At 42.9% G+C, this 23,708-nt stretch overlaps 2 protein-coding genes across 2 annotated transcripts in view; one reads left to right on the forward strand and one right to left on the reverse strand.

Annotated features, from left to right (window-relative positions):
- tulp4a (TUB like protein 4a) overlaps window positions 1-9,894 on the reverse strand; it is a 50,716-nt gene extending 40,822 nt beyond the window's left edge. The window contains exons 1-2 of the mRNA XM_029744526.1: window positions 9,849-9,894; window positions 7,428-8,778 (exon numbers count right to left, since the gene is read on the reverse strand). Coding sequence (XP_029600386.1) covers window positions 7,428-7,679 — 252 coding nt within the window. The 5' untranslated portion in view covers window positions 7,680-8,778; window positions 9,849-9,894. The remainder of the gene's footprint in view (window positions 1-7,427; window positions 8,779-9,848) is intronic.
- Window positions 9,895-11,115: 1,221 nt separating this feature from the next.
- mrps10 (mitochondrial ribosomal protein S10) lies at window positions 11,116-19,321 on the forward strand. The gene is made up of 7 exons (XM_029744609.1): window positions 11,116-11,277; window positions 11,514-11,566; window positions 16,212-16,275; window positions 16,569-16,708; window positions 16,935-17,043; window positions 17,288-17,377; window positions 18,078-19,321. Exons 1-7 carry the CDS (start codon window positions 11,131-11,133, stop codon window positions 18,156-18,158), a joined length of 684 nt encoding a protein of 227 aa, XP_029600469.1. The 5' UTR covers window positions 11,116-11,130; the 3' UTR covers window positions 18,159-19,321.
- Window positions 19,322-23,708: the final 4,387 nt, after the last annotated feature.

Genomic DNA, 23,708 nt, shown 5'->3' on the forward strand with positions numbered 1-23,708 from the left:
GTCTGCCCTTAGTATTTTTCTGTTTTTGTTCTGTGTAGCGCTGTATTTTTCGTGGCGTCATTACATCATCTACTTAAGTTATATAGGTATGCACATCAGCTTTGACATCGGTTTTTCACATCGCCGTTAAACTTGACAGACATCAGGCCGATGCCAATGTTGGCATTTTTAGCTAATATCGGCCGATTCCGATATGCTCAACGATATATCGTGCATCCCTAAGGGATCCATCCTCAGTTTTTGCCTATCACAGCCATTAAACTCTGCAACTGTTTTAAAGTCACCATTGGGCTCATTGTGTAATCCCTGGGGGGTTTCCTTCTTCTCCGGCAACTGAGTTAGGGAGGATGTCTGTATCAGGCTGTAACACAACAAAATGTGGAATAAGTCAAGAGGTGTGAATACTTTCTGAAGGCATTGTATGTGCACCATCTCATGGCTTTCCCTCTCTGCTGTGTCCACTGAGCCATTGGACCTGACCCGCAACTTCATTGGACAATGCTGAGCAATCCTCTTGCTAGCTATCACTCAAATGCGAGGGGCTGAAGCTTATTGGCTAGAACTCAAATTGCTAGGGGCTGGCCCACATGAGGGGAAATGTAGGGAATATGGCACAGCACAGCACAGCTTCAAGAAAAGTGGCTTTCAAACTAGGGATTTCGTGGCCAATTGAGGTAAAACAGTAATTCTGCTCATAGATTATGCATGTATGAACTACACATTGACACATCCAGTCCAAAGCGGGAGATTTTAAAAAACACTTTCTGAGTCACCAAAGTACCGGAGCATGTCTTTAAAAGCATTTCTCTTCCTTCCCTGCGACCCACTCCTGTCCAGGATCCAAACGTGCTAAACAACCCATAACTGTCTCTGCTCTGGTGATTATGACCAATCTAAATCTTGTCGGTCGCAGTTATTGACCTTGGCTGTTCTGTTAGAGATCACATTAGATTGTGGCCTATTCTATTCTGTGAGGTGTCTTATTTAACACAAAGGTACATCATTACCCATGCTGACAAAGTACAGCGGCAGAACTGCTGATAAAGTGGATTTTCCTGTTCAGGCCAGCAGCCAGTCACATAAATATAGAGTGGAGACCCTGGTCAGCTGGTCATGGGAGTGGGTTCTCTCCTCTCTTCACTACTCACCAGAGCGCTGATGTGATGTGAGTAAGCACATTCGTCAGAACCTGATAGAATTCATTAGGCAAACTCATTTCCACACTGTCAGAGACACCGAATTATGCGCCCGGCTACCAAATTATGGATTTTACATTTCCCAAAGCATATGCTTATTTATTGCTTTATATGAAATATGGTCTGGGGAAGGATATTACAGACTTCATTACTAGGGAAAGTGTGAAAGGGGGAACTGTTGTTTCGGATGAACATGTACTTGAATGAACGTGTCTGGAAGTGGGTAAAATGACAAATCAACCAAAATCCCTTAAAAGCACACACACACCTATTGGGCACAGACAGATGTTTCACCTTGTCGGCTCGGGTATTCAAACCAGCGACCTTTCGGTTACTGGGCCAATGCTCTAACCCAGTGGTTCCCAAAAATTTTATAGTCCCGTACCCCTTCAAACATTCAACCTCCAGCTGCGTACCCACTCTAGCACCAGGGTCAGCGCACTCTCAAATGTTGTTTTTTGCCATCATTGTCAGTCTGCCACACAAACACACTATACGATACATTTAAACATAATGTGAGAGTTGTCACAACCCGGCTCGTGGGAAGTGACAAAGAGCTCTTATAGGACCAGGGCACAAATAATAATAATCAATCATTTTGCTCTTTATTTAACCATCTTACATATAAAACCTTATTTCTTCATCAAAAATGGTTAATAACTCACCACAGGTTAATGAGAAGGGTGTGCTTGAAAGGATGCACATAACTCTGCAATGTTGGTTTGTATTGGAGAGTGTCAGTCTTAAATCATTTTCCACACACAGTCTGTGCTTGTATTTAGTGTTCATGCTAGTGAGGGCCGAGAATCCACTATCACAAAGGTACGTGGATGCAAAGGGCATCAGTGTCTTAACAGCGCCATTTGCCAAAGCAGGATACTCTGAGTGCAGCCCAATCCAGAAATCTGGCAGTGGCTTCTGATTAAATACATTTTCACAGAACTGCTTGTTGCAATTTCGATGAGGCTCTCTTGTTCAGATATCGGTAAGTGGACTGGAGGCAGGGCATGAAAGGGATATCGAATCCAGTTGTGTCATCCGTTTCGGGAAAGTACTTTCATAATTGCGCACCCAGCTCACTCAGGTACTTCGCTATATCACATTTGACATCGTCCGTAAGCGTGTCACGGAGGCTCTCCGCACTGCTAAAGCTAACTCTCTCTCCTCTGCTCTCATCCTTCTAGACCTATCTGCTGCCTTTGATACTGTGAACCATCAGATCCTCCTCTCCACCCTCTCCGAGTTGGGCATCTCCGGCCCGGCTCACTCTTGTATTGCGTCCTACCTGACAGGTCGCTCCTACCAGGTGGCGTGGCGAGAATCCGTCTCCGCACCATGTGCTCTCACCACTGGTGTCCCCCAGGGCTCAGTTCTAGGCCCTCTCCTATTCTCGCTATACACCAAGTCACTTGGCTCTGTCATATCCTCACATGGTCTCTCCTATCATTGCTATGCAGACGACACACAATTAATCTTCTCCTTTCCCCCTTCTGATAACCAGGTGGCGAATCGCATCTCTGCATGTCTGGCAGACATATCAGTGTGGATGACGGATCACCACCTCAAGCTGAACCTCGGCAAGACGGAGCTGCTCCTCCTCCCGGGGAAGGACTGCCCATTCCATGATCTCGCCATCACGGTTGACAACTCCATTGTGTCCTCCTCCCAGAGTCCTAGAGCCTTGGCGTGACCCTGGACAACACCCTGTCGTTCTCCGCTAACATCAAGGCGGTGACCCGATCCTGTAGGTTCATGCTCTACAACATTCACAGAGTACGACCCTGCCTCACACAGGAAGCGGCGCAGGTCCTAATCCAGGCACTTGTCATCTCCCGTCTGGATTACTGCAACTCGCTGTTGGCGGGGCTTCCTGCCTGTGCCATTAAACCCCTACAACTCATCCAGAACGCCGCAGCCCGTCTGGTGTTCAACCTTCCCAAGTTCTCTCACGTCACCCCGCTCCTCCGCACACTCCACTGGCTTCGAGTTGAAGCTCGCATCTGCTACAAGACCATGGTGCTTGCCTACGGAGCTGCGAGGGGAACGGCACCTCCGTACCTTCAGGCTCTGATCAGTCCCTACACCCAAAGAAGGGCACTGCGTTCATCCACCTCTGGCCTGCTCGCCTCCCTACCTCTGCGGAAGCACAGTTCCCGCTCAGCCCAGTCAAAACTGTTCGCTGCTCTGGCACCCCAATGGTGGAACAAGCTCCCTCACGACGCCAGGACAGCGGAGTCAATCACCACCTTCCAGAGACACCTGAAACCCCACCTCTTTAAGGAATACCTGGGATAGGATTAAGTAATCCTTCTAACCCTCCCCCCCACCCTCCCCCCCAAAAAATATATAGATGTACTATTGTAAAGTGGTTGTTCCACTGGATATCATAAGGTGAATGCACCAATTTGTAAGTCGCTCTGGATAAGAGCGTCTGCTAAATGACGTAAATGTAAATGTAAGCTTGAGTTAATTTGCACACAAAAAAATCATAATGCAGACAGAGAAGAGCTCCAACTTCTTAAACATAGCCTCAATTTTGTCCAGCACATTGAACAGTTGAGGAGAGTCCCTGTAATCCTAGATTCATATCATTCAGGCGAGACAAAACATCACCCAGATAGGCCAGTCGTGTGAGAAATCATCATGAAAGCAGTCAGACAAGTGAAAATGAAGGTCAGTAAAGAAAACTTTAAGCTCATCTCTCAATTTAAAAAAACGTGTCAATACTTTGCCCCTTGATATCCAGCGCACTTCTGTATGTTGTAAAAGCGTTACATGGTCGCTCCCCATATCATTGCAAAGTGCAGAAAATACACGAGAGTTCAGGGGCCTTTAACAAAGTTAACCATTTTCACTGTAGTGTCCAAAACGTCTTTCAAGCCGTCAGGCATTCTCTTGGCAGCAAAAGCCTCTCGATGGATGCTGCAGTGGCGTCGGGGAGTAACTGCTTGCACACGCGTTACCACTCCACTATGTCTCCCTGTCATGGCTTTTGCACCATCAGTACAGATACCAACACATCTTGACCACCAAAGTCAATTTGATGTCACAAAGCTGTCCAGAACATTAAAAATAGAATCTCCTGTTGTCCTGGTTTCCAATGGTTTGCAGAAGAGGATGTCTTCCTTAATTGACCAGGAGCTGTGCCAGGCCCGCCACGTCTGTTGACTCATCCAGCTGTAACGCATAGAATTCACTGGCTTGTATGTGAAGCAGTAATTGTTTCAAAACATCTCCTGCATGTCACTGATGCGTCGTGAAACAGTGTTGTTTGATGAAGGCATTGTCTGTATAGTTTTTTTGTCCTTTTCCCCCAGCATTGTCCCAGGAAGAATTTAGTCCTCCAGAATAGTATGGGGCTTGCCTGTCCTAGCCACTCGGTAGATCACCGTATAAGATGCTTCTAGCACCTTCTTATTAATGGTATCTGTTGCTTTTATACATGTCTTACTACTCGAAAGTCGTCTTAATTCTCGCTCAAAAAACTCCCGTAGCTTATTTTTCAAATTGGCATGTTTTGTTTCTAAATGTCTGGTTTCATCAAGTTGTGAGATAGCACTTTTGCACATATAACACACTGTGGCTGAGGAAAGGCACTACTCCCAATATAAGTGAACCCCAAATCAATGTAGTTCTCATCATATTTGCGCCTCTTCGATGGTCCAACGTCCCTGTCTGTTGTTCGGTGCTTTCCCGGGTAAGGGGGCAGTAGCTCTTCGACTGCATCAGATTCACCACTGTCAGTGTCCATGCTAGCTGGGCTAACAACAAATGTAGAATTACTGATGCTAGCATTGGATATGCTCGTGGAAGCAGAACAACTTGTTTCGTCGACAGGTTCAGGTGTAGTACTGCTACGCTGGTAGTAGCAGTAGTAACGTTACCAGTAGAGCTGGTATGTGTCTCTATGGACCCGGGCCTTACTTTTTTTAACCATTTATCCATTTTCGAGCAAACGAAATGAGCAGAAGCTACGTTTGGCTACATATGGACCGTTTGTGGAATTCCCGCGAGAGAGTAACGGTTAATGTGATTGGATGTTAATTATTTGACTTGGCTACCTGTATTTGACATTGTGTTGTTATTTCGCTGAACACTAGATGGTTTAATGAAACGAGGCTGCTCAGGGGAGAAAAAACCTCACCCAAATGTATAGCCCCGTTGGAAAATATAAATGGACCGTTTGAAAATGTGAAGATTTTTTTTGTAAAAAGATATAAATAAAAATACATATATATTTTTTTAGAAATGTGAAAAACATTTTTATTTGGCGTACCCCCCCAGCGGCATTAAGCGTACCCCAGTTTGAGAATACATGCTCTAACCCCTATGCTACCTACCACCACCCTATGCCATGACTAGGCTGCAGTTCACCAGTGTGTGGAAATAAATATTTATAAATGGAAAGAGGTGGAGGGCACTCAACCAACGTGAGTAGAGGTGCAACCCAAAAATGTTAAATGTTTTGGCACCTTTTCAATAAATATTGATAAACCATTTATTTGTCTCTGCCTGCAAATCTTCCAGCGCCTAAAGGGTAGGCTGTAGGCTATGCAAAACGTAAGAAAAAGTGCAAGTGTCTGCTCTCATCATTCTTGCTGCTTCAACTTCAGTAGCCATACCTCTCCTAGTTGGGCGTGCGAGATCAGGTGAGTGTCTAATATCTATTAAATAGAGTGGGATATATGCATGGCCAGAGAAGCACGGGGCAGTTCTCTTCTAAGAAAATGAACTTCCTAAATATGATTAAGCTATAGTTTAGTAGGGCTGGGACGATTCCAATAGTCGCAATACTCGTTAGTATCGTGGCAAGGAAACAAAACACGAAGCCCGATTTAACTTCTTCAGGAAAGCAGCCCTAATGTTGGAAACAAACATCATTATGTTGTCATACAGAGTCACATGTATTTATTTTCCAAGATATAGCACACAATATTGTATCTGTCTGGGAATTGCCAGGGATCTCAAGATATTATCATGATACTTGGGTGCCGATGCGATATGTATTGCGATGAAAATACTGTGATTTTATTGAGAATCAATGTTTCAAACATACTGCTCACCAAATGTCTGCTGCAGAGGGAAGAGAGAGCCATGAGAAAAACTAGTTTTGGGCCTCCCGAGTGGTGCAGCGGTCTAAGGCAATGCATCACAGTGCTAGCTGTGCCACTAGAGATCCTGGTTTGAGTCCAGGCTCTGTCGCAGCCGGCCGCGACCGGGAGACCCATGGGGCGGCGCACAATTGGCCCAGCGTCATCCGGGTTAGGGGAGGGTTTGGCTGGCAGGATGTTCTTGTCGCATCGCGCACTAGCGACTCCTGCGGCGGGCCGGGCACAGTGCACGCTGACAGTCGCCAAATGTACGGTGTTTCCACCTACACATTGGTGTGGCTGGCTTCCGGGTTAAGCGGGCATAATATCAAGAAGCAGCGCAGCTTGGCTGGGTTGTGTTTCGGAGGATGCACGGCTCACGACCTTCGGCTCTCCTGAGTCCGTACGGGAGTTGCAGCGATGGGACAAGACTAACTACCAATTGGATACCACGAAATTGGGAAGAAAAAAGGGCAATAAAAAAACGAACAAAAAGATACAATAAAACATTTTTTATATAAAAATAAAATAAGAAAGTCTTCTGATATAGCCCAGTAATACAGATAGCCTATATTATGATATAAATGGGCCACATGAAAAACTCTGATAATTTAACCTATTTCTTGGGTTCATTTTGCTCATTGTGATATTGCCTATAGGGTGTAGAATTGCTGGGACCATGGCTGCCAAACGAGCTGCATCACATATGGCTAAAATATAATTTGTGGGACTGTGGTCAGGCTCGGGACCAGTTCTTGCGGGAGTCAGTCAGTACTTCAGTCACTGTAGGGTTCCGCTCTAGTCAGCTGCTTTGTGGAATACTGACACAGCAGCTTGGTCCATCTGAACCACAGTAACCAACAGCCACTCTCCTCTCTCTTACACAGGAAACGCAGTAAGACCAGCTCACTGACTAACAATACCGTATATGAGAGTAATTAAATTGGTAATACAATGTTACTTTACCCAGACTTCAACATTTGAATGATATGAAACAGACAAACTATCTAATGTATTATTTGATGTTAGAAACCATGAAAAGCAAGATAAAAATATTCTAAATACTTATGACATTTATGATTCTATACAAACATTACTTCAATGTGCACATTTATAATCACCAAATAAACATGTCTATTACCTCACTATTGTGTCCTCTCAGGTTGAAGTTGATCCTCTGTGGGGTAGTCCGATCCCTTCTGCAGTGGCTGGATGTGAACGTTACCCCGACAACTCCTCTCCCATTCCCTGTGGCAAGCCAGCCCTCCTCATAGTAGCGCCGCCGGCACACCGGCTTCTCCTTCTCGCTCTTGGGTACCCGGCCCTTCCATGACAGGCAGAGTATGTTGGAGTCGCTGCACAGGACGGGGCCATGCTCCACTGCGGCGAACATGCCTGCCGACTGCAACTCGTTCCACGATGAGGTAAAAGAATCCTGTAGGTTGCGCCTTTTGGAAAGGATGGTGGTCCAGCTATGAGCGCTTCCACTCCGCTGCAGGCAAACTCGTGTCGGCGCCGTGGAACAGACGCTGCATATTATTTGACGTTTTGGTAGTCTATCTAGGTGTTTGTTCCCATACGTTTTTAAGAAAATAGTCTGATCAGTTGTTGATCACCAAATTATCTAAATAACATGGTTGGCCAGTGGTGATTTCGTAGAAGATTGCATAAAAGTTCAAAGGCACACATTCAGGTCATTTCGATTTGTTAAATCAGTAAATCCTGTCAATGTGATACTGACTCCATGAGTATTGACCACGGAGGTGAAAGATTAAAGTATTGGTCTATACATCGCGTACTACCAAATGTTATCCATGAACACATTTTTTTACTTAACATGAAGTGGACTTTTATAACTGCAGTAGATCCGATCACAGGATAAGAAAACCTATTTTCCTTTGTTTGCAGTCGTAGGCTACAGTGCTGGAACACGTTGGCAACTCAAAGCCAACTAAACTAACAATTTAACAAACCTCCTCCAACAACTTTGAACCACGCAATAAGTTTAAAAAATATTCATTCTTGGAGCCTCTGTAAGAAATACATTTGTTGAGTGCATGTCAAAAGGCAAATGTCAGAGCACTAAAAAAAAATCATAGAATGCAGACATCAAATCTCAATTCCAAAACATCCACTGCTTCAATCTGGAGCATCCGATTATTCTGAATATGGTCCAATTCGGTGTGGCGTCACTGCTGAACCGAACACCTGTTCTCCATGCAATGTATGAATTGGGACTCCTCACATCAGGGCTGTAATCACGAGTCCAAAACAAAATGTTTTGCAAAAACGAGAGTTTCTATTGGACAAACGCAGGTAGGGCCCTCCCCGTTACGTTTGCGTCCGTTTAATAAACGTTTTGCAAAAGACTTGGTGTAATGAATAAACCCCAGCTGTCAACCCCAACCCGTGGGAGTGCTGCTTCTCCCAGCAACATCATTATGTCACCCAGCTTGCCTTCCAATCTATGTCGGGGATCCCGTCAAAGAGTGCTGTGAAAGAGGGAGAAAAATAAACATTTTATATTGGGTGATCAAGGAGAAGATCAAGGCGAACTGATACCCCTGAGAAAATATAGCAGCAATAAATATGCCAAGACCAGCCCGAATGCGCCGTTTGTGTTCACATTGTTGAGACAGAGAGAAATCTGAGAGAGAAATCAAGAGCGCGAGAATGCATGGCGAATGGTCATAAAGACCACGACGCAAAAGAAAGGACAATAAAATACTACAAATATTGTTCGGCTGTGATCTGTGAAGCAACTCGATGGGAGGCACAACATCGGAGCCTTCCGTTGTCAAACGTATTGGCCATCCCGTTCGGTTTACAAATCATTGATTCAGACTATGTTCATATATTGATACAGCAGCTAGTTAACAGCTCAGTGCCATAATTATCCACAACATAACTATTCGATTTCCAATAAATAGCATACCCTTATAAACCCCTGCAAAATAACGTTAGTTTCCAGAATCAAGTTGGTTTAGCACCATAAACTGGGGATATTTCTTTATATGAAGTATTTGATACTTTGGTCTTTTGGCAGCACAGCCCAATCAGTGACGTTAGCTAACCTTAGCGAATAGCGGGCTAAATAACAGTGACCATATAATAATATCAATCCATTCTGCTAAATATTGGCAGCATTTGCATTAGCCAGCTAGCAATTTAGCAGCTTATTCACTACATACCTAAAGCGGGTAACTAAATGATTCATTACCTAGTTAACTAGTAAGCCACAGACAGAAATACCGGCATTGTCCCATTTCATCTAGACATTTTACAAATCACAAAACTAGCTAGCTAGCTAGCTAACGTTACCAACCACTAGCATCGGCATCTTCACTGTACATTGGTTGGCTAGCTAGTTAGCTTACGTTAGCTAGTCAGTAGCCCGATAGAAAACTAGCTAGCTAGCCGTTTTGTTTTGAAAATACTCGTTTGTGTGGCTAATTGCAATAACAGCAAGGGAGTAGGTATCGTTGTCAGAATGCTAAAATCATGTGAGACCTAACGTCAATATCGCTGGATAAATATCAATGGACAATGAGAAACCGCTTACCTCTCGTCTCCCTTCCCTTGTCTTGTCTTGTGTTGATGCTGAATGTACAGGGCAGGGCCTGTGCTGGGGCGCGTTCAGTAGGACGCAACGTTTTGGAACGTTCAGATAGAAATAGGCTATGTAGAACAAATAGGCCTCTGACACGTAGTGGCACATGGAATTAGGAATGAAAATAGTGGAATGTTCATGAACCTTCTTATGAAATAATAGAATGTTCATTAACCTTCTTATGACGGGATAAAGTTTAGCCATTTTGGTCAGGAAGTTGGTCAAACATGGTTTTCCAGTGCTGTGATAAGATAGTGTAAAATAATGAATTTGAAGAATGTCTCTGCACTATATGTTGGTTAGCTAGCTAGCCAGCCAATTTTAAATTAATTGTTTTAATTTTTCTGCCAATATGTTAACATTCCATTCAAAAAATGCAGTCAATCCACAACCATGCACTGGCTGAAATCACTTGATGATAGGATTTAGACAAGTTCTAAGTGCAACAAGTACTGATATTGTATCATATAATAGCACTTACAGCTTTCCAAGAAAACAACAATGTGTATATTTATGGACTGTTTACATATTTTAGAGGCTATTTACACAGAACATTGATATAAAACTTGGATAAACTGTATTTATAATTATATGACAATATTTTAGGTTCACAATAAATCTATGACACAATTTCTGATATATCAGATGCCTTACTTTTTTCCCCCAGCATAAGTGAAATCAGGATTATGCCTCTACTGCCAGTCATTCCAATTAGACTGGTTTGGATTTCTCCCTGACCAATATGGCTGCCATTTTCAATCCATTCTGGAATTTTGAGAGTTTATGACAGAGGCCCTCTAGCAATGTTACATAATCTCTATGTAGAGGGATCGCATCAGGTCTATTCATGGCATTTCTATCGGCAATGTTTGACAACGTTTGGCAACTGAACGTGGCCCGGGTTACTGTATCACGTGACATACATGATTTGGTCCGCTACACCTCTTTTTCTGTAGATAAAAACAGCTAATACTGGAGACACGAAGATCTTCAATCTACATTTTCTGAATTGCTTGAATATATGGAACAACATTTGAGAAAAGTACTTTTCAATTGGTAGACCATAGCTAATTGTTATCTGTATATGTTGTTGCATGTGGCATGACTTAGTAAGATAATATTTTCTTTGCAAAATAGCACAAATGTAGGTTCTAGAAGAAATTAGATGGCTAAATGTACCTATAACATACAAAATAAAAATAAAACGATTAAACCGGTTATTACTCCGATACCGATGGAGGCAGCATTTCACCGCTTTCTTGGTCAGTCTGTCACTGAAGAAGATAACTGTCCCGCCCCCACAAAGATCATGGCGGCCCCCATGGTAGTCTGTCGAAATATTCGCACCTTTGGAAGGATGTTCGTGGGAGTCTCACAATCGGTACAGTATTTACTATACTTAAGATTAAGTAAATGCGTTGTCGTTATTAATGGGTTATCCACATGTATTTCTCTAATACACGAAGCTTATCGCACAGATTCTGCCTCTGCGTGTGAACTTAGTTAGCCAGCTCTGCTCTAGGGCGTTTACTAACAACCTGGACCATAGCTAGTTACCTTGATGATGTTTTGTTAATTCACAGTTTTAGCTAATAACAATTTGGCCCGTTTTTACAGGGATCAATAGGATTGAACGCTTGCAGATATCATGGGATATCTACATTATTTCGGTATGTACCTAACTAACTAGCGGACTAAACTCAACTCCATTGTACATTTTTTTTTTAAAGTATTGACCATCATTTGTTGAAATCCATACTTTTTCAATAAACGTCAAATGCAACCACCAACTGCTAATTTCTATTTATTGAAGATGGCATCTCAGCGCGAATGCGAAATTTGTTTGATAGACACACCATCAGATATTTGATTGGTGAATGAGTATTTGGAGCCCTTGGCCTAAGTAATCTGAGACGTGCACGTTTGCAATGACTTGCCATCTTTGGCGAAATAAACGAGCAAACAGTCGGTTTAAATGAACGTTTATTGAAAAATGTGGGATTTCAGCAAACAAAGGCACACGACTACAGAGGACAAACATAGGTAAGCATTTCATTATTTACATATTTTTTAAAGTATTGACCTTGGTTACAGGCGACATTCGCACTGAGCTAAAGGGTAGAGCTGCAGCTTTCAAGGGGCGGGTCTCTAACCCGGAGGCTTATAAGAGATCCTGCTATACCATCAAACAGGCAAAGCGTCAATACAGGGCTAAGACTGAATCGTACTACACCGGCTCCGACGCTCGTCTTATGTGGCAGAGCTTGCAAACTATTAGAGACTACAAAGGGAAGCACAGCCACGAGTTGCCCAGTGACATGAGCCTACCAGACGAGCCAAATCAAGTCTATGCTTGCTTCGAGGCAAGCAACACTGAAGCATGCATGAGAGCAGCTGTTCCGGCTGAAGTGAGTTAGACCTTTAAACAGGTCAACATTCACAAGGCTGCGGGGCCAGACGGATTACCAGGACATGTGCTCCGGGCACATGCTGACCAACTGGCAGGTGTCTTCACTGACATTTTCGACATGTCCCTGATTGAGTCTGTAATACCAACATGTTTCAAGCAGACCACCATAGTCCCTGTGCCCAAGAACACACAGGAAACCTGCCTAAATGACTACAGACTCGTAGCACTCACGTCCGTAGCCATGAAGTGCTTTGAAAGGCTGGTAATGACTCACATCAACACCATTATCTCAGAAACCCTAGACCCACTCCAATTTGCATACCACCCAAACAGATCCACAGATAATGCAATCTCTATTAGAGGTCGACCGATTAATCGGAATGGCCGATTTCAAGTTCATATAACAAACGGTAATCGGTATTTTTGGTCAACCATTTGCCGAATGTATTATTATTTTTATCATATTTTTTAATATGGGGGTTGTGGGGTTGTGCTTACAGCCCAACACCGTGCAGGACGTTTGGCATTTGCCAGAGAACACCAAGATTGGCAAATTCGCCACTGGTGCCCTGTGGTCTTCACAGATGAAAGCAGGTTCACACTGAGCACGTGACAGACGTGACAGAGTCTGGAGGCGTTCTGCTGCCTGCAACATCCTCCAGCATGACCGGTTTGGCGGTGGGTCAGTCATGGTGTGGGGTGGCATTTTTTGGGGGGGCCGCACAGCCCTCCATGTGCTCGCCAGAGGTAGCCTGACTGCCATTAGGTACCGAGATGAGATCCTCAGACCCCTTGTGAGACCATATGCTGGTGCGGTTGGCCCTGGGTTCCTCCTAATGCAAGACAATGCTAGACCTCATGTGGCTGGAGTGTGTCAGCAGTTCCTGCAAGAGGAAGGCATTGATGCTATGGACTGGCCCGCCTGTTCCCCAGACCTGAATCCAATTGAGCACACCTGGGACATCATGTCTCGCTCCATCCACCAACGTCATGTTGCACCACAGACTGTCCAGGAGTTGGCGGATGCTTTAGTCCAGGTCTGGAGGAGATCCCTCAGGAGACCATCCGCCACCTCATCAGGAGCATGCCCAGGCTTTGTAGGGAGGTCATACAGGCACGTGGAGGCCACACACACTACTGAGCCTCATTTTGACTTGTTTTAAGGACATTACATCAAAGTTGGATCAGCCTGTAGTGTGGTTTTCCACTTTAATTTTGAGTGTGACTCCAAATCCAGACCTCCATGGGTTGATAAATTGGATTTCCATTGATTATTTTTGTGATTTTGTTGTCAGCACATTCAACTATGTAAAGAAAAAAGTATTTAATAAGATTATTTATTTCATTCAGATCTAGGATATGTTGTTTAAGTGTTCCCTTTATTTTTTTGAGCAGTATATTATAATTAAGTCTATGATTTGATAGAGCAGTCTGACTGAGCGGTGGTAGGCACCAGCAGGCGTAAGCATTCATTCAAACAGCACTTTCGTGCGTTTTGCCAGCAGCCCTTCGCAATTCTTCAAGCATTGCGCTGTTTATGACTTCAAGCCTATCAACTCCCAAGATTAGGCTGGTGTAACCGATGTGAAATGGCTAGCTAGTTAGCCGGATGTGCGCCAATAGCGTTTCAAACGTCACTCGCTCTGAGACTTGGAGTAGTTGTTCCCCTTGCTCTGCATGGGTAACGCTGCTTTGAGGGTGGCTGTTGTCGATTTGTTCCTGGTTTGAGCCCAGGTAGGAGCGAGGAGAGGGACGGAAGCTATACTGTTACAAGAACATCCAATAGTCAAAAGGTATATGAAATACAAATCGTATAGAGAGAAATAGTCCTATAATTCCTATAATACAACCTACAACCTAAAACCTACAACCTAAAACTTCTTACCTGGGAATATTGGAGACTCATGTTAAAAGGAACCACCAGCTTTCATATGTTCTCATGCATGTTCCGAGCAAGGAACTTAAACATTAGCTTTTTTACATGGCACATATTGCACTTTTACTTTCTTCTCCAACACTTTGTTTTTGCATTATTTAAACCAAATTTAACGTTTCATTATTTATTTGAGGCTAAATTGATAGTATTTATGTATTATATTAAGTTAAAATAAGTGTTCATTCAGTATTGTTGTAATTGTCATTATTATAAATAAAAAAATCGGTCTACTAATCGGTATCGGCTTTTTTGGTCCTCCAATAATCGGTATCGGCGTTAAAAAATCATATTCGGTCGACCTCTATCTCTATTGCACTCCCACCGGGACAAAAGGAACACCTATGTGAGAATGCTATTCATTGACTATAGCTCAGCGTTCAACACCATAGTACCCTCAAAGCTCATCACTAAGCTAAGGATCCTAGGACTAAACACCTCCCTCTGCAACTGGATCCTGGACTTCCTGACAGGTTGCCCCCAGGTGGTGAGGGTAGGTAGCAATACATCTGTCACGCTGATCCTCAACACTGAAGCCCCCCAGGGGTGCGTGCGCAGTCCCCTCCTGTACTCCCTGTTCACCCATGACTGCATGGCCAGGCACGACTCCACCATCATTAAGTTTGCAGACGACAACAGTGGTAGGCCTGATCACCGACCACGACGAGACAGCCTACAGGGAGGAGGTCAGAGACCTGGCCGGGTGGTGCCAGAAAAACAACATAACCCTCAACGTAACCAAGACTAAGGAGACAACAGGAAAAGGAGGACCGAGCACGCCCCTATTCTCATCGATGGGGCTGTAGTGGAGCAGGTTGAGAGCTTCAAGTTCCTTGGTGTCCGCATCACCAACAAACTAGAATTGTCCAAACACACCAAGACAGTCGTGAAGAGGGCACGACAAAGCCTATTACCCCTCAGGAAACTAAAGATTTGGCATGGGTCCTCAGATCCTCAAAAGGTTCTACAGCTGCAACATCGAGAGCATCCTGACTGGTTGCATCACTGCCTGGTACAGCAAATGCTCAGCCTCCGACCGCAAGGCACTACAGAGGGTAGTGCGTACGGCCCAGTACATCGCTGGGGCTAAGCTGCCTGACATCCAGGCTAAGCTGCCTGCAATCCAGAGGAAGGCCCTAAAAATTGTCAAAGACCCCAGCCACCCCAGTCATAGACTGTTCTCTCTACTACCGCATGGCAAGCTGTGCCGGTCTAGGACAAAAAGGCTTCTCAACAGTTTTTACCCCCAAGCCATAAGATTCCTGAACAGGTAATCAAATGGCTACCCAGACTATTTGCATTGTGTGCCCCCCAACCCCTCTCATGCTGCTGCTACTCTCTGTTTATCATATATGCATAGTCACTTTAAGTATACATTCATGTACATGCTACGTCAATTGGCCTGACCAACACTTTGGCTAACCGGGCTATCTGCATTGTGACCCGCCAACCCCTCTTTTTAGGCTTCTGCTACTCTCTGTTTATCATATATGCATAGTCACTAGTCACTTTAACCATATCTACATGTACATTTAAGTCATTTAGCAGACGCTCTTATTCATACTACCTCAATCAGCCTGACTAACCGGTGTCTGTATGTAGCCTTGCTACTGTTATTTTTTTACTGTTTTATTTCTTATCTATTGTTCACCTAATACATTTTTTTGCGCTGTTAGAGCCTGTAAGTAAGCATTTCACTGTAAGGTCTACACCTGTTGTATTCAGCGCACGTGACAAATAAACCTTGATTTTGTTAGACTAATCAATGTAGTCGGAACTCGGAACTGAATTCCACAAAGCCTGGTCTCTACTTCATTAGATACTTTATTCACCATGGAGTTGCATTTAGTCAGCTACTAGCTAACTAGCTATAGTCTTCAAGTGTAAAAACCATATAGTGAGTGTTTACTACTTGTCAATTCTATAGCTAACTAATCCAACTCCATTTTTCTCCTCCGTTCTCCTACGACAGCCCTCTCCAGTTGCCTGCAGCCTGCCTCCACACTGGAACCTTCTCTTCCTCTCTTCCCTCATCTGTGAGTCATCCTGTTTTCTTTTTGACACTCCCAGCACAGCGCCAATAGCCTTGATGCCCCCAGCACCATGGTGCCAATAGCCTTGACGGTGTCTCTCTGTGGTTTCAGCTTTACTCCTTCAACACCTTGTCTACATCGCCTTGATGCACTGTTAGTCTATAACTAGGACCCTGAGTTTTCATTGTCAGATCACATGGCCAGGAAAAAGTCAGTACCTTATATAGAGCATGGATGACAAACACTATTCTGCTGAACTTTATCTGGTAAATTACACATTTCTCTTTTCCTTCCAGGTGATTCTCACAGAGGAGCCGGACACGCTGTACCAGAAGGTGTCTGTGCTGGTGAAGGGCCATGACAAAGCAGTCCTGGACAGCTATGAGTTCTTCGCCATCCTGGCTGCCAGAGAGCTGGGAGTCACTCTGGGCAAAGTGTGAGTTGACCTAGAGGGGTGTTAAGCTGTTACTGTCACATCAGTTTATTATGTTCCTATCTCTGAGTTGTCCTTTGACTAAATGAGCACAGAGCATCTCTAACCCACTTTTACATTTAGATAGCAGTGCCAATCTGCTTTGATGATAATGCTCAATGTTTTTGTTTTCTCACTGTGGGACAATACTCACTCAAAAGGCTGTCTGTCTATTTTCTTTTTGCACTAGATTTGAGCCTCCAAAGAACATTGAGCGGCTGACACTTCTGAAATCTGTCCACATCTTCAAGAAACACAGGGTCCAATACGAAATGAGGACGCACTACCGCTGCATAGAAGTGAGGCAAACAGTCTTCTTCCACCCTTAAGTTCCTACAAATGCCTCTGCCCTCATCTTTTCAGAACTAGAACATTCCATTGGGGATTGTTTCCACTCCTATTGATTCTGTTAGAACTCCTGAAGAGTCAATGGATTCATAGGGTTTATTTCAAGATGAGATGGATGGCTATAGGGACGGTTCAATGGACTGATACAGGGGGTTAGTGGTATGTCTACATCCCCTTTTCATCTCTCTCCCTTAGCTTTCTCGTGTGACTGGATCCACTGCACAGGTGTACCTGGAATACATACAGAGGAATCTGCCAGAGGGTGTGGCCATGGAGGTGACCAAGGTAAGATTGAGAAGATGTTACAGGTCCTGGATAGGTTTCCTTTTTACAAATGTATTTTACATTTGTGTCCCCTTTTTTTCCCGATACCAAATACAAACATACACATATGAAGGTCGTCCATTGTAAATAAGAATTTGTCCTGAACTGACTTGCCTAGTTAAATAAATTACAAATATATGAACAACTTTCAAACGCACACAAACAACAACTACATCTCTTCTGCCCAGACACACAAGCTCACTCTCCATCCCTAGTGCCTCCATTATTGTTTGCCACATGGCCTTCACCCATGCTATTTCAATAATACATCTTTAGATGTTTCCATTGTGTTAATGATGGTGGATTGATAGAATAGTTTTTTTCCCCCATGTTTTTAAATAAATGTTTTTGTCAAGATGAGTGAGAAGAAAAGACTCATCCAGGCCATTGGGTATTTCACTACACCCCCATATGCCATGTCTTGAAATATGCAGGGTCCGGATAGGTTCCATGGTATAGCAAGGTCAACCACAATGTCAACCATCTACAATTGTCTTTTTTTTTTCTTCTTCAATTTGCTTTGTTATGTCATCAGGAATAAGATCAGTCAGTCATATGCCTTAATCTGTTTTGGATATGATAAAGAATTTAGCGTTCTTATACACACACTCAAATTTGAAAGTACAGACTCCTTCTGGTTGTAATATCTGTCTATCTTTAGACCTCCATGGAGAAGGTTCCAGAGCATATCCTGGAACCTATGTGGAATGGCCCGCCAACTGAAGAGAAGCCCAGCCAATAAGAGCAGAGTCACATACACAAGCTGCTTATCTCAGCACCCAATCAAGAAGACAGAACCTCCAGCCCTGAGACCGGTCCAGAGAATATGCTTGTTGACAAGGGTCAGCCAGAGCAAGGCGCTGCATAGATGATCTGATCAACTTCAGAACAAATAGGTATTGTAACTGTGTGGCCACTAGCTCAGGCCAACCCTCATGAACAAGCAGTGACTCAGTATCTGTGCATCAGGGCATCCTCCACAAAAGCAAGAACTGAATCTGACTATTTCAGTCCAGAGAGATGGTCAGTAGTCATCTGCTCTCTGAGTTAAGCTTATGCTGCTCATTTTAGTTGGCTTTCTTTTTCTTGTAATGTCCAAATTTCTGTACTCCAAAAGACTACAAGATGTATGTTTTGTTATTAAACTATTAATTAGCATGTCTTATCTTTCTAGGGCTTTGTTTTACGATGTGTTCTTCGGAATGCTGGTACCATGTGCAAGTCAGTCAGATTCATAACTGTTTTCACAACATAAATTAAGATATTTTGAGAGTTATTTGCCAGATAAAGAAGGATTATGTTGGACGTAACATATGCACCATAGCAGACTGGCTTTCTTGATGGGTATTGATTTGGTTTGCTTTGTGTCGATCTGTAATCAGTATAGAAGGCCAACACACAAAATTAATTGAGATGTTTATTGAAGGACAGCAATACACAAAAGGCAAAACTGGAAAGGATTGCATTGAATCAGAATATATATTTTTAACATACTCACCACAATGGCTACTGACTGAATTTCAGATCCTTTCCTTATTCTGACCAAATGAAAGGCCAGTGCTTCCTCATGTTATATAAGCAGTTGTTCTAGTAAAATTCCCTTCATTTAATCAACATGGTCCCTTCCTCTGGCTGTTCTACATAAAAACCTCTGATCCGGCCCCTCCCCCTGGATCCAGATGAGTCATACGTAAGAAGACAATGCTCAGCCATTAATCATATTAAGCCTCTGAGTGAGGAAGCTTGGATCGCTTTAAAGTCTTTGCTGCAGTTGACTCGGGCAACATTAAGGTCATTTCTGCTTTCCGTATGTATATTTTATATTTCAGTGCCGTATTGATAATTTGTACTGACAAGTAGGCTATGGACTGGTGGTAATCTATTAAAGGCCCAGTGCACTCAAAATTCAGTTTTTCTTGTATCATATTGTACAACAGTTGATGAAACTAACACTGTAAAAATATGATCTGTGTTATTTCCTGATAGTTGCTGGTCGAAAATACAATCTACACAGGACCTTCTAATCGGCAGGTTTGCATCGGTGGAGGTTTGGGCTTTCCATGGTGATATCACCATGCAGTAAATTGGTTAAAGTTGCACTATGTAGAAATCAATCTGCCATTTCCTGGTTGCTGAAACTCATACAGTGCATTCTGAAAGTATTCAGACCCCTTGACTTTTTCCACATTTTGTTACGTTACAGCCTTACTCTAAAATGGATTAAATTATTTTTTTCCCCTCATCCATTTACACACAATACCCCATAATGACAAAGCAAAAACAGGTTTATAGAAATTAGCAAATGTATAACTTTTTAAAAACATATATGTAAGTATTTAGACCCTCACCTCAGTACTTTGCTGAAGCACCTTTTGCAGCGATTACAGCCTTGAGTCTTCTTGGGTACACTAAAAATTAGGGGTACAAAAAGGGTTCTTCTAAGATCCTAAAAGTTCCTTGAAGAACCTTAGGGTTCTTCCAAGAACCCAAAAGGAGGTGGGGTTCATTGAGGAACCAACTTAGGTTCCTGCAAGAACCCCCACCAACTAACTGCCCAACTGAAACATTTGAATTTGAGATGACAGGTGCAGGCACTTAAAAACTGACAAATGTTAAGATCTCCTCAATGTAAGGTAAGGCTTCTCCCATGAATGATCTAAATTGGTATGATCATAAAACAATATCATCTATCTTTTCATATTTGTACAAATGGCAGTGTTTAACACTGTCCATTTTCTAAAACAGAAAATGGACACAACTCAATGGATATCAATCAAAGAGGTAAGAGTATAAAGGCTATAGCTGCATTCGGTGCAGATGACTGAACTGCTCACTTTTGTGTGTGTCTGAGTCTGCAGGTATACAGACCAGAAGGCACACAAAGGTATTGGTATGTTTTGCAGAACACATGTATCATCTGCAGTTAATTTTGATTTCTCTAAAACCAGATAGGACTTGGTCACCCTTATCTCTTCAATGGAAATCCCAGAGGCCTCTACATTATTTACAAGGTATTTGTATAAAAACCATTATCAAAAGTGAAAAGTTATCGTTCCATTCACATTTACCACAAAAACCAAGGTATGAATACTGCCATGTGCACACTTTTTAAAAATCTGTATAATGGAATTTTTTTGGATTCACACACTTCATCCTCCCTACAACTGTGATGAATATAACAGGAAACCTGTTCGATCACCGTGCACTGCAAAATCTTGCTATAGATACGGAGAACATCAACACAACATCATCACGCCAGAGGATCTACCCATTGGACTTGGGGCTCGGCTGTGCGTTTACCTCGTCTTTGGATTTTTTAATTCTGCTTTGCCTCTAAAATCTTAAACACTGACAACTGAAATATTGTGTTATTATTATGCATATTATTATTAATACTAGGGGAAGGGGGAGTTCAAAAATGTACCCAAAAAGGTCCTTCAAAAGGTTATTTGAGAATTCATTAAAAGGGGTTCTTTTGAAGAACCATTTTAAAAGGGTTCTTTGAAGAACTTAGAGGTTCCCCCACAGTTTCAATTTGAAGAACCCCTAAAGGATACTCCAGGAACCTTTTCTTTTTAGAGTGTATGATGCTACAAGCTTGGCACACCTGTATTTGGGGAGTTTCTCCCATTCTCCGCAGATCCGCTCAAGCTCTGTCAGGTTGGATGGGGAGCGTTGCTGAAAAACTATTTTCAGGTCTCTACAGAGATGTTCAAGTCTGGACTCTGGCTGGGCTACTCAAGGACATTCAGAGACTTGTCCTGAAGCCACTCCTGCATTGTTTTGGCTGTGTGCTTAGGGTTGTTGTTCTGTTGAGGTCCTGAGCACTCTGGAGCAGGTTTTCATCAAGGATCTTTCTGTACTTTGCTCCGGTCATCTTTCTTTTGATCTGGACTAGTATCCCAGACCCTGCCGCTGAACAACATCCCCACAGCATGATGCTGCCACCACCATGCTTCACTGTCGGGATGGTGCCAGGTTTCCTCCAGATGTGAAGTTTGGCATTCAGGCCTTTCCAAATCATGTCCAATCAATTGAATTTACCACAGGTGGACTCCAATCAAGTTGTAGCAACATCTCAAGGATGATCAATGGAAACAGGATACGCCTGAGCTCAATTTTGAGTCTCATAGCAAAGGGTCTGTATACTTGTGTAAATCAGGTATTAATGTTTTTATTTGTAATAAATCTACAAACATTTCTATATACCTGTTTTCATTTTGTAATTATGGGGTATTGTGTGTAGATTGATGAGGGGAAAAATTATTTTATCCATTTTAGAATAGGGCTGTAACGTAATAAAATGTGGGAAAAGTCAAGGGGTCTGAATACTTTCCGAAGGCTCTGTACTGAACAAAAGTATAAACGCAACATTCAATCATTTCAAATATTTTACTTAGTTACAGTTCATACGAGGAAATCAATTAATTGAAATAAATTCATTAAGCCCTAATCTATGGATTTCACGACAGGGAATACATATATACATCTGTTGGTCAGAAAACTAGTCAGACCATTTGCCTCATGCAGTACGACACATTTCCTTTGCATAGAGTTGATCAGGCTCCCACTTCAATGGCTGTGCGAAGTTGCTGGATATTGGCGGGATCTGGAACACGCTGTCATACACGTAGATCCAGAGTATCCCAAACATGCTCAATGGGTGACATGTCTTGTGAATATGCAGGCCAGGAATTGTGTACAGATCCTTGCGACATGGGGCTGTGCATTATCATGCTGAAACATGAGGTGATGGCAGCGGATGAATGGCATGACAATAGGCCTCTGGATCTCGTCACAGTATCTCTGTGCATTCAAACTGCCATCGATAAAATGCAATTGTGTTCGTTGTCCACAGCTTATGCAGGCCCATACCATAACCCCCCTGCCACCATGGGGCACTCGGTTCACAATGTTGACATCTGCAAACCGGTCACCCACATGACTTCATACACATGATCTGCAGTTGTGAGGCCGGTTGGATGTACTGCCAAATTCTCTACAATGATGTTGGAGGCGGCTTATGATAGAGAAATGAACATTCAATTCTCTGGCAACAGCTCTGGTGGACATTCCTGCAGTCAGCATGCCAATTGCAAGCTCCCTCAAAACTTGAGACATCTGTGGCATTGTGTTGTGTGACAAAACTGCATATTTTAGCGTGGTATTTTATTGTCCCCAGCACAAGGTGCACCTGTGTAATGATCAGGTGGATGGATTATCTTCGCTAAGGAGAAATGCTCACTAACAGAGATGTAAACACATTTGTACATAACATTTGAGAGAAATAAGCTTTTTGTGTATTGAACATTTCTGGGTTCTTTCATTTCAGCTCATGAAACATGGACCCAACACTTTACATGTTGCGTTTATATTTTTGTTGAATGTAGTATAAGATAGTAAAATCTAAACCGCTGTGAATATACTTTCCATAACCAAAAATATTGTTTCAGCTTTTTTAAGCTCGTGTACAAAACCAAAAGTAAAAGACACAAAAAGAAAATTTAAGAACAGGAAGGATAGAAATAGTTCACATAGAACAACAGCTCTACCCCTTCTTGGACTTGCTTTCAAGTAGAATGATAGATCTATAACTCACATTTCTATGTGAATTTGGTCGTCGCCCAAAAAGTTACATATTGCCACTTGACCAATAACAAAGTGAGTTCCAAAGCTCTGCCAATAACAGCTAGTTTTAAGTTTTCCCCTCCCCTCAGACCACTCCCAGACAGTCCTAGCAAAAATCTTGCTTGAGAAATAATTTTTGATAAAAAGCTATTTTTGTCAATTTGAATGGAAATCTATTAATCTGTTACCCAGAAATAATTTAATATTGACATAAAAACGGCTGCTTTGGACCTTTAAATCATCTATTGACGATTGGGCCGTTTCGATTATGCTGAGCCGCAGGGCACCGGGCAATGGCCTGTCACTTCATCGAGCGAAAGCGGGGAGGGAGGAGCGCCATTCTCAAATCGAACATTAATCTGTGCCGCTCTGTAATTTTGTCAACAAGGCAGCATGGTGCATCGTCCAGAAACACATCTTTTCCATAAAATAAATGTTTGAATTTTCTAACTATTTTTCATTGGGATGGCAGATAAATATGTTTTTATCCAAAGCGATCACTTTTGCATGGGAAAACCCAGAATCCTACTAATTACTACACGTGATTAATTACGTCACTTAGTTTCGAGCCGATTGCGCCGTGGGCTTTGAACAGGGCACATGGCTCACGCCCGGGAGGCAGCCCGGTTACAAATCCAATGAAATCTACTTTCAGCCGATGCAA

The sequence above is a fragment of the Salmo trutta genome, chromosome 1 (assembly GCF_901001165.1).
Source record: "Salmo trutta chromosome 1, fSalTru1.1, whole genome shotgun sequence".
In the NCBI taxonomy this organism is placed as follows: Eukaryota; Metazoa; Chordata; class Actinopteri; order Salmoniformes; family Salmonidae; genus Salmo; species Salmo trutta.

Coding starts and splice junctions, on each gene's coding strand:
- mrps10 (XM_029744609.1), top strand. CDS start 11,131: ATGGAGGCAGCATTTCACCGCTTTCTTGGTCAGTCTGTCACTGAAGAA. Junction 16,276..16,568: donor CTTCCTCTCTTCCCTCATCT/GTGAGTCATCCT, acceptor TTTTCCTTCCAG/GTGATTCTCACAGAGGAGCC. Junction 17,378..18,077: donor TGGCCATGGAGGTGACCAAG/GTAAGATTGAGA, acceptor GTCTATCTTTAG/ACCTCCATGGAGAAGGTTCC.